The following is an 11873-nucleotide window of genomic DNA, read 5'->3' on the forward strand; positions in this document are numbered from 1 at the left end:
TATTTGGCCGAAAGTATTAACCTGAGTTTTAAGCTGTAGTAACATAGGCCATCTTGTTTTATTAGAATGAGTTAAAATGAGATAGACATTGTAAACACTCTAGTAAACACTAACGGCAAAATACGTCTAAACATTCTGTTATATGAATTTAATGTCAAATGTCATTTTCTTGTCTTATGTGTCAGAAATGTCAAGTTGACTAGCCAATGAGAATGAGACGACCTTGAACGCTTGAACCCTGGGTTTCAAAACAAAATAAACTTAAGTTAATGGGAAATGGGATAAAATGTGCAAAGTCATCATTACATGATTAAAAAGTCGCTGTGCATTGTGTTGGAAACTTCGAGAACGACGTACCCTCCATAGTTTATTGATTTTGTCGAAATGGCTCCTACAGAACCAAGGAAAAGTGAAAGGAAACCAGTAAGTTTTGACTATTTATCTTTGTGCACAATTGGAGCTTTCTGTCTATATTTTATTCGAAAACCCTTGATCTGTTCTGAATTTCCCTGATAGTTTGCTTCAGGGCAACTAGCCATTCAATAGTTTGTTTTGTGTCTGTTTGATTTCAGAGTAGTTGCATATCTGTGTGTGTCTCTGTAAAGCGATTTCATTTAGCATAAAGTTGACTGTATCAGGACTAACCAGTATCACACTAGTCACAAACCTGTATATTCCCAAGACAAACACCATGACACATAGTGTTTTTTACTATTTTATTATTTTGCTACTACAGATAGAGCAGATTTAAAATTTATGGCAGATTTGTTTCTTACTAGAATTCTACTAAATCAAAAGTCTTACATTAAAAATCATATTTATTTTATTAAATTTGTTATAGTTATAACATATCAGCTGGGTATGTAAAAGTTCCATAGGTATTATATTATAATAATAATTTAAGCAATTTTGAAATGTTCAGATAAGATACCTAATGGATTTCCAAAAGTAACAAACATATTATTATTAGTATAGTTTATTTTCCTTGTTTAGGAGGTACCTAACAAGATGGCATCCATAGAAGCCTGCAAATACCATTATTGTTATGGTCTATAATATTACAATTATTACTATTTTTTTATAGTGGTAGTTTGCCAAACATGTTCAAATTTCATCTGACAGCCCAGACATTTGAATTTCATGAATGAAAGATTATTCCTACAGGCAGTGTCACATTTAACTCTTTCACCCTGGGGTGCTAAATTTTATTCTTAACTTAATACAATATGAACTTCATTTTTAATCTTAAAAGAGACCCATGACCATTTGCACCATAAAAAGAGTCACATAACTTAAAAAATGAGTCAACTTTGATGCCCTCTAGTAACCAACCTATTAACCTCAGTTGGGGTATTTTTAGAAAGCTCGTTCATTGGCTATCCATTGACATATAAAAATTTACCCAAAATAGTACAATTAAGCAAGATTTTGAGGTTTAAACAAAAGGATGCACCAAGAAAGTGATAAAAAAATTGGTCAAATTTGACGCCCTCTAGCGGCCAAACCGTCTAACCTGTCAACCCAAATAGGGATATTTTTAGAAAGCTCATTTCATTGGCTATCCATTGACATATAAAACTCTACTAAAAGTAGTGCAATTAAGCAAGTTTTTAAGGATTAAACAAAAAAATACCCCAAAAAAATTGGTCAACGTTGACGCCTTCTAGGGAGCAAACGGCTAACCAATCGATTTTTATACGTCAATGGAAAGCTCATTTCTTTGGCTGTCCATCGACATATACAAATACATGTGTGTTATTTATGGTTTAGTGACAGGATGCACCACAAGCATTTTTTGACTGGTTAAAGGCTAATTTGACTATAGAAAAATAGGAAATCACGGTCACGTGACTTACTAGATCTTCCACGACGTAATGCTTGGAAATTTTTTGAAAAACTGTTTTTGCAAATGACAATTTTCGTATAAATAAGCTTAGTTATCACTTTCAATGTAATATAGTTAAGATGTGACATTTCTTGTTTCTTTCCTTGTACTATTCTATTTCAATATTGTAACATAGACATTACACTAGGTGCCGTTACCTTAAGTTGCTCCGATCTCCCCCAGTACCATGTTTGTGTCAGCAAGATTGGCGAATTGGGGTCATGATGTGAGTATAAATACTGTACCAAAAGCACGTACAGAGCACTGATCTCTGGGTTAGTCTGGGTACGCCTATTGTGCAACTTAACGTGGAGCAGTAGGTGACCAAGTGCCACACCCTAGATCAGCCCTAGCAAAGGAATTAGTGTGGGCGCGCAGCACGAGTTGCCGTTCCAGCTTACCTCCCTTTGTTAGGTTCTCCACGTCTTTGCCGGCTCGGTGAATGCCCTCGGACCTAAGTCTAGGGTTCATTCACCACCGCTAAAGCGTTGCCCCCCGTGTACCTTTACCTAGAAGCCAGATCACGTCATGATCCCCGCCATCTTAGCCATCTGGGGGTAAGATAATTTGCTAGTCAATAAGGCATAACTTAATTAAATAAAGTGGGTTACCTGTGGAATCCGGCGTATTCTTCCCCCTCAACCAACCCTTAACGTGACATGGTGGAGGTGCCTCGTTTCATCCCCGTCTGCTAATCTCCAAATTGGTAGACACACCCTCGCAGACGCAGTTAACGGCGCAGGAAAAAGGGAATGAATAAAGGGTACAATTTGAGATCCGCAAAACCCGACAGTCCATTTGCACCAAGGCACAGAAGTTCAAGTGTTGGGAACTTTCAGGACCAAAAAAATACAGAAGGATCACCAAGATATCTCACCCTGACCTTGGTACGACAGAAAGACGCAACGGAAGCAGGGAAAAGTGACGAAGACAGAGAAATCATAACAATACGCAATCAAGCAAATTCAGAGGAGATAAACAAGGGCTCAGGCAAACTTACCGACGCAATGGCAAACACCACGATTTCCACGGTGGAAACAGGGGAAAAAACGCCCGCTTTGCCACAATTTATCAGCCCCCCAACTTTCAACCCCTGCAAAGACTCAGCACAATCTTTTATAGCGACATATGACCGAATGGCAGTGGCCAACAATTGGAATGATGCCCTGAAGATTCTGTACTTTCAGTCTTTCCTGCAGGGGGCGGCAAGTTTATGGTACACTGAATATAAAGAAGGCCACCCGGACAGTAACTGGCCCCTCATATGTCAGGCTTTTAAAAAGGAATTCGACGACGACAACAGCAGCCTGCGCCTGCTGGCAAAAGTTCGAGAGAGAACACAAGACCCATCAGAACCCACAAGGAACTATTTCTACGACCTAAGGGTCCGCTACGAGGAATACAAGCGTAATATCGATTTTGGGGAATTTCAGGAGATCTTTCAAGGGGGTCTAACAACCGAAGCCAAAGCTAGGTATTACTGGCTCACACACTTTCCCAACCAGCCACCTAGTTCACTAGAAGAAATCAAATTGTTATGCATCACAATGGACAACGCCCCCATAGAAGCACCCCCACGGCCCCCTACACCCACGTTCCAGCCACAACGGCGGGTATATGATAGCTCAAACCTTGGGGAACCGGCACGGTACGAAACCCGCCGCCCAAGCTACAGAGACACACCCACATTCCGCCCACAGCGTCAAGCATACGAGAATTCCAGCTTGACAAGGCCAGGACGATACGAAAACCGCCGCCCTTTCACAAGGGAAAAAACCCCGCCACCTCCCAGAAGGGAATATGACACAAGGCGCACCCCCCCGCCTCAAAGGCGTTACTCAGGCTCAAGGGCACGAGATAACAGGCCCACGTGCTACCGGTGTGGTAAAATTGGGCACTTCGCCGCAGCCTGCAGGAGCAGGCCGCAGTACCCAAACGACAATGGGTGGCAAAACTGAGTCCCGTCACCCTCTCCACTTGGGGGCCCACATGCAACAAGGTATTAACATATATACATCCTCAAGAGGCCTAATGAGAAATATGATTTATATGGCTTATCTTGTGTTTTACTGCTTCATACTGCCTTCAAAAATTTAAAATCCGGCACTGCCTACAGGAAGAGACAAGAAGTCAACTAATTCATTAATAATTAGTTTTAAACTTAAATTTGTGTTTTAGTATGGACCAAAAAACCTGACAATCCAATTAGCAATTAATGTAATTTCAATACATTTTCTTATATTTATAAAGTTTCAAATTGATGAGTGATTCTTTTATTTAGATTTTGTATTAATAAAAGTAACAAAAATTGCTGTAGCTGCAATATGAGTTTGACTTTTTAAATTAAAACTGTTTAATTTGGTTGGACAAACTAAAAGTTTTTACCAAGCCAACAGCCAAATAGTTGCACTATGACCAGCTCTATAAGTCAAACATATAGTTAGAAAAAGTCTCATAGAAATTTTGTAAATTGGACTTTTTGGACTTAAACAGTTTTATGAGGCTTTTTCAAATTAAATGGACCATCTAGTATGCCTGTATCAAAATTTGTAGAAAATAATGTTTTATTGATCTACTGAGAATTATTCTTATCAATCTAAGTTTTCAGATTTCTAAATTGAGTTCTAAATATATTCAGTAACTTAATTTCTGTAATGTCTCCTAGGAATTTACATTTGCATTACAAGGCTGGTTCATATTTATTACGTCAATGTCTTGCACTGAAGTGGTGATTTGATTGTGACAGGTCAGATGCAAAATATTACATTCAAATCAAAACAAAGCCTTGGATGCCATTAAATATCTTAGTGCAGCCAGCCATTAGTACTATTTAGAGTGTACTCACTATACTGACTATACTAATTAAATCTCTCTACTTTGGTGAATTCTTGGGTGTATTGTTCAACATAGTTGAACAGGTTGACTTGACTGACAAGTTTACTAAATTTGTGTCACAATGCCATTCAAGTATTAAAACAATGAAAAGTAAAAGGAAACAAAGGGTTTTCAGGGACATTATTGTAATTTTACAGGTGGTGTTCTTATCAACAATGCAATAATTCCATTTTTTTAAATCATATTTTAATGTCATCTGTTTTGTCATATGTAATATTAGTACTAAGTATCATAATGGTTTGTCTTAACTCCTCCAAATTGAGTTTTTATTAAAATACCTTATTTTTTTCAGAATGACGATCATTATCTTGTAAGTACAAAAATTGATAAATATTTATTTGAAACCAGTTTGAAAAAATATTGTTTTAATTTAATATAGGTGGAAAGAGTGTAAAGAAAATGTGTAGATCTGAAGAAGAATCTTTCAGTTTTCTCTGTTTCTGGTCTAAACATTTTAAAAAAACTCGTAATCAACCAGAAAATGTCCGACTCTATGCGGCATTTCTGGTTAGGAAGCTTTTTAAAGAAATAACAGAAAAAAGCAAAACAACTTATTTGCATGATTTTTTTTAATAGCTGAAGGTTTATGGAATGTTCAAATGAATTTTTGTCACCAACAAACTTGTAGGTAGGAAAAATAGTCACTTTCAGTTTATGCTACTTACTATTAAACAGACATGCTATTAAAATTAATAATTTACTTTTGCACATCCTAGCAGAAGAAGAAGTGTATTCTTTCATATGCTTTTTCAAAAAAAAACAACATCTAACTTAGTTTTTCATTAATTTGCGTTAAAAGATTGTCATAAAATGCATTGAAGAAAAATAAGAAGTTTAGCTTTGCTTTTAAGCAAGATTTTTGGTGTTATAAATTTTTCTGAAGAATCAGATGCGGCTATGAGGTAATTTTCGCCGAATATGGACTTAGTTATTTGTTTATGTCAATACATTTAAAACTTTTTTCACTATAGAGTTGTTCGAACCTTAGAATTAAGAAATTGAAGTTTTATTTGAAATGTTTAATTACAGGCCCCGCTTTCTCCTCCTCCAATAATAGACATCACAGACGATGAATTGGTGTCCATTTCGGTTCGGGATCTCAACAGAACCTTAAAGTTGAGAGGTCTCACCCGAGATGAAATTGTAAGGATGAAACAGAGAAGGCGAACTTTAAAAAATAGAGGTAAACCTTTTTAAAAATCTACTATTGCCTGGTTTATTTGGAAATCATGGCTTGCACTAGAATGGTGGAGGAATAACACAAAGAGTGTCACAAAAACAATGTTATGAGACATTCAACTGAAAGTTTATTTCATCAAAAACGGTAAATTTCATTTTTTCTTCATGATATTCTACATTATGTCAGTTTTTGATATTTTTTTGTGGTTTAGTTAGTTGCCTAAAAAGAAGGGTGGCTCCCAGATAAATCTAATTTTATGTCTGTACAGAAATGCTTATTTGAAAGTATTGTAGACACCTCTGAATTTATGCCTACTGCAACAGGACAAATTAAATTACTACAATTTTAGTTGTTTTGAAATGGACATTTTTTGTTTTAATCCGGCACAGGGTTGGTCAAATTGGACGCTTTTGAATTGAAACTGTTATTTTTGATAAAAATAGGCTGAGCTTGATGACTGAAGTTGAAATTTGGTAAAAAGCGTAATGACGAAAACTGTTTGTCATCATTGGCCAGATAGATATAGGGTGTGTCTCAAAACTTATACTTTTATAATAACTATCTAGTGTATTTCAGGTCCAGGTACGTTATTTTTAAAAATTTTCTTTAAATGTCCGTGAAGGACACTTACTTCACGTACAATCTTACAGCCGTAAATGTTTATTGCAATTATTATTGAAGCCACTGTCTAAAGATATAATAATCAGTCCGATCACTTTGACTTTATTGTAAAACCTAAGCGCCCTTGCCCGCGCTTTTTGCCGACACTTCAAAGCAGTGATCTTACTGGGTATTATATTCTTTAGGTATACTGTCATTGAAGCATCAACTGATCTATTGGAAAAAATGTGTTATTGGAGTAGCTAAAGCACCTGACCGTTTTTTTTTAATTTGGGGGTGAGTACAAGAAGCTTGAATGAAGGGCATAATCGAAGGCAGCAGAGAAATCGCAAGAAAACTATCATGTCATGGCTGAAGAACATCCGCGATTGGACAGGATTACGCAGTGCCGAGTAACTATTCAGATTAGCCGAAAACCCCCATAGCACCGATATGGCAGTGAAAGAAGAAGAAGACGAAGCTTCTTCGACAAAGTTCATTTGCGCAGAAAGCTATCTGATAAGAGTCAGTTTATTATTTTATTTACGAATAGCATGATCATCATTCATTACAGCGTTCACTTTGAGTTACGTAATGAGTGTTTTTACCACACTAGTATAGTAAAATTGATCTAGGTATATATAATATCATCATCACTCAGCCCTTTGCATCCACTGCTGGATATAGGCCTCCTCCAATATTTTCCACTGCTTCCTGTCGCTCTTCATTCAATTGCTTTCCATCCTCCTAATGTCGTCGGGCCATCGCATGGACGGTCTTCTTCTACTTCTTCTATCGGCTCTTGATCGTCATTCCGGTCCAGTTCCATTTAAGACTAGTTTTTCATGATATAACATCAGTTCTCCTTCACAGATCTTCGTTTCAGATATAATCCCGCAACGATACCCCGAACGGTCGTTAGGGTTAAGGTTTCTGCACCGTACGTCAACACCGGCAAGACACACTGATTGAAAACTTTCTGTTTCAGTGATATTGGTATTTTTTCTCTAAATACATCATTCAGTCTTCCATAGGCACCCCAGGAAAGTGTTCTTCTCTTCAGTTCACAGGTTTGGTCGCCCTCGTTATTCTATTTTTATGACCCAGGTATACGTAGCTATTCACATTCAGTTCTACCTTTTGTCCACCAAAAGTTTCACTAAGAACCAGGTTTGTCATGTATTTCATTTTTGAAAAGTTGATTTTTTAACTAATCTCAGAGCATACTTCTTGTAGCAACTGCTTAATATTTTTCAGGTTGTCTTACAGTAGTATTATATCGTCCGCATAGCGCAGATTTGTTGGGTGTTGACCATCTATGTTTATATCCTTCTCTTTCTTTGCACGCCATTTTTGTAAAGAATTCTCACGACTTCATCCCTTTCAACTGTGTCAAAAGATTTCTGAAAATCTACAAAGGCAAGAACGAGTGATCTGTTGATGTGATCTGTGATCTGTATTCGACTCTTCGATTTCGATTTCTCTATTCGAGTTTTGATACTTTGTAAACGGTCATTTGTCCCGAAACCAGAACGAAATCCCGCCTATTCTATCGGTTGGCAGAAATCCAGTCTATTGTCAAGCCCTGAAGTTATAATTCTCGTGAATAGTTCATATAAATATCGCTTAGCAAGCTTATTGGCCTACAATTCTCTAGTTCAGCCATATCGCCTTTTTTATGGAACAATATCACAGTGGCGTTATCCATTTTCTCTGGTATGGTATGATCACAAAGGCACATATTGAAGAGAGTTTTATTCTCCTTTGAGCTTTGTTACTTGTTGCATTTCTTAGCGCTAGCGTTATTTCGATGGTGATTTCCGGTAAATCCTCTGAATCCTGGTTCATAGATGTTGTTTTTTTTGTATCTATATTTGAGATATTGTTTACTTCCTTGACCTCTTTGAATAGTATCTGATAGAAGTCCTCAACTATTCTCAGATTCTCCTCTATTTCTGTTGTAATTTGTCTGTCCCTGTAGATCCTTTACTTTTCTTTTTTTCACTTTGGAGATTTGTGCGTAGTAAGTACTTTTGATGCTCTTGTTGTTGTCTATTGTTGTTGGATTTGTCTCTGATTGTATGATCTGATATCTCTCCTAATGGCTTTTGATACTAGTCTGTTTGTTTCGTTTAACTGTTAGTCAGTAGTGGTCGTCTCGTCTCTTGTCATAGCCACCCTTTTTTCCATTAGTTGTTTGGTAGCCTGCCTTAGCTTTTCTTCTTCCTGTAACTTTTGATAGTATTTTGGCTTTCCAACATGGCATCGGTGATCATTCAAGCTGTTTATGGTTTCTTCTGGTCCCCATCCATTTAGTTGTTTTGTAATACATTTTTTTAAACTCTCTACATCTATTGGATTTCTCCATACACCTGTGTAGTCTATTTTCCTTATCATTCTGTATTTATAACTATTTTGGCTCGTACCATTCTGTGATCACTTCCAGTGATCATCCTGTTTAGGACTGTTACGTCTCTGACTATACGTCTTTTGTCGGTAATTTCATTCTTTGTCCGACCATCCGGACTTTCCCACGTTCACTAAAACACTATTTATATCATATAGGTGGCTTTGTAGCAAGTATACTAGTAGTGTCTCCCTTCGGTTGTTTCTTCCTTCCGACCCGAATTTAGTGCGGTGTCTGTATCATTTTCTTTTATTCCTATCTTGGCATTAAAGCCACCGCACAAAATCGTAAACTGGTCTCTTAGGGCAGTATCGATCTCATCGTAGAACATTTCTACCTTTTCATCTGAGTGCTGTGTTGTTGGCGCGTAGACATGAATGATTTTCAACTCATATCTGCTGTTCAGTCTGATAACTAGGTGTATCACTCGGTTTGATAGTTTTTTGAGAGATATGATGTTTGAACCATGCCATTTGTGTATTAGGAATCCTGTTCCCTCAATGGATTTGTCGTTTTCACCTACATAGTAGAAGGTATGGCCCGATTTGAGGCTCACCAATTGTTTGCCACGTTTTCTAACTTCATTAAGGCCGACTATGTCCCATTTTATGTTTTTCAACTCTAGCTTAGTTAAACGTTCTTCTCCTGATATATTGCTACATAAAGTTCTTTGTCTTTAGGTATTCCTTTTTTCTTCGCCAGGTATTTGTTACCCCAGAATCCAACAAACTGATGATGCATTAGTGTGAGATTTTGAAGATGTTCTTCTATTCGCCTGCGGTACTCTACTTTTTACAGCTGGTATTTTTATAGGGAGTATTTAGCCATAAATCATCGCGTTGGCGAGTTTGGGTATAAGACGAGAGTAAAGGAAAAATGTGTGTGATATGACGTGATGGAAGTTTGGTTTTTCTCCCAGGATGTTGATTGGGAGATGATTAGAACTACAAAATGACTAATTTCTGACTTTCTAGAAATTATTTCCAGTTTCGGGAAATGTCAACCGGAAGCGTTCTAACAACTTTTATTAAAAAAGTGCATTTCTCCAAAATTTCAAATATTATGGAACTTTCAAAAAACTTAAAAATGAAAACATACGTTTACTAATAACAACTCTGATTAAAACCTTTTTTCCCTATCTCTTGAAATAAACTATTTGCTTAAAAGAAACTGCGATAACTTCGAAATCTTTTGTCGTAGAGCATTGAGTTGGGCACCATTGAAAACATCAGGTTTTTTTATCAAATGCACTATAAATGATTGCTTAAGGTTGTTTCCTTTCGACAAGATGCGCTTTTTCTAAACCGTTCTAATTTACCGGCGTTGATTAATGTCAAAATGAAGAGACCTAATTCAGACAGCTAAAACCTCAACTTTCTAGCTATCTTCTATTTCATTATTATGCGTATTATTTGACGGAAAAAATCAGTGAGTTCTATCTTGATTAAAAAGAACAGTTTCCATTAAAAAGCGTGTAATTTGGACCTTACACTCATCAATAATATGCAATTTGTTTGTAGGGTATGCTGCGTCGTGCAGAATAAAACGCATTGAGCAGAAAGATGAGCTTGAAATAGAAAAAACACAAGAGTGGAGGGACATGGAAGTAATACAAGACGAGGTGGTTAAAATGAAAGAAGAAATGAGTGGAATTCAGAGCAGATATGAGGCATTAAAAAGATTTGCAGCTGCGAAAAAAATCTTGGTCCCTCCCGAATTGGAACGATTATAAATTTTGCAAGGTATTTATTAAGTTCTGTATAAAATCAATATTTATTTTGTTAAGTTTTTGTTTTTTTTTTTAAGGTAATTTACTATAATGGTAAATCATCTTTGTAAAGCCCATTCCATGTATATTTTTCCAGACTGATTGTGTGAGTTCGTGAGATTTACAATAACAATTTAGTATAGTTGTTTACTTTAGGAAAATACGTATGTAACGGCCAAAACGTTATACGTTTGCAATTTAATTAAAGTACCTAGTAATAAATAATATTTTTAGTACTGAGTAACCTTTTGTCTCTGACATTTCAAACAACATTACTTTCCCTCTATTTTTAGTTCCTGAGAATGTGACGTATTCCAACTGTCGTTCCTTAAGTGTGATCATTAGTTCTGAGATCTTTGGGTATTCCTGCAAGCCCATCTTGTCTTATCTGCCCACCATCCAGCAGATAACAAATGTCATTCTCACAAAGTATCTCTGGCTTGTTCAATTCGGGCACGCACCTCCTGCATATTGTTCCAATTTTCGTTGACCTGCTATCCAAGATATTGCTATGACAGAAGCCATTCAATTCGCTGATTCTGTACCTATACAGGGTGGACCATAAGTAATGGGACATAGAGCTACAGCATATTCCTGACATCAAAATAATACGATTTAGCGAAATTGTTCTATAACGAAAATTAATATTAAGAAAGATACAGGGTGTGAAAGTTGAAATTTTATTTTTGTTTTTTTATCATATCTTCACGGTCGTTTGATATAAATTACTGAAAGTTGGTATAAAGGGGTTTTGGCAGGCGTTAAATACGATGCTTTCATTTGTTTTGTAGTAGCTGATAGGGGGCGCTAGCTGCAACCATATCCGTTCCTTCAAGAGACTCTAATTTTTTTTTACGGAACTGAAACGACCATATGCTCTCAAAACATGATTCTAAGATGTTTTCTATGTAAAAAAGGTATACTTGTTGGAAGTCTTAAAAGTTGACTGTTTTCGAGTTATTTAATGTTTTATTATTGCATGCATTGTCGTATGTTAATACGATATGTGCTGTATACCCTTAAGTTACACACATAACAGTTTCTGTATGTAAATTTGACCGTTTAAAAAATGTTTGTAAACTTTAAAATAAAGCTAGTTGTTATGAACGCCCTTTTTGTTTTTGTATCAGATCCTACT

General features: G+C 36.5%; 1 protein-coding gene across 2 annotated transcripts; it reads left to right on the top strand.

Moving 5' to 3' along the window:
- Positions 1 to 212: 212 nt before the first annotated feature.
- maf-S (MAF bZIP transcription factor K) lies at positions 213 to 10979 on the top strand. Of its 2 annotated transcripts, XM_081974702.1 has the most exons (5): positions 214 to 423; positions 5073 to 5090; positions 5810 to 5963; positions 10488 to 10709; positions 10774 to 10979. In XM_081974702.1, exons 1-4 carry the CDS (start codon positions 385 to 387, stop codon positions 10697 to 10699), a joined length of 423 nt encoding a protein of 140 aa, XP_081830828.1. In that variant the 5' UTR covers positions 214 to 384; the 3' UTR covers positions 10700 to 10709; positions 10774 to 10979. The 2 variants fall into 2 exon arrangements, with proteins under 2 accessions (XP_081830836.1, XP_081830828.1); XM_081974710.1 differs by lacking the exon at positions 5073 to 5090 and having other exon boundaries at positions 213 to 423.
- Positions 10980 to 11873: the final 894 nt, after the last annotated feature.

The sequence above is a fragment of the Ips typographus genome, linkage group LG1 (assembly GCF_016097725.1).
Source record: "Ips typographus isolate SLU linkage group LG1, UJ_Ityp_2.0, whole genome shotgun sequence".
In the NCBI taxonomy this organism is placed as follows: domain Eukaryota; kingdom Metazoa; phylum Arthropoda; class Insecta; order Coleoptera; family Curculionidae; genus Ips; species Ips typographus.

What these genes read in the sequence shown, in the direction of transcription:
- maf-S (XM_081974702.1), top strand. Translation starts at nt 385, where the DNA reads ATGGCTCCTACAGAACCAAGGAAAAGTGAAAGGAAACCA. An exon ending in GCGAACTTTAAAAAATAGAG is followed by an intron (nt 5,964 to 10,487) that starts GTAAACCTTTTT and finishes ATTTGTTTGTAG; the next exon opens with GGTATGCTGCGTCGTGCAGA.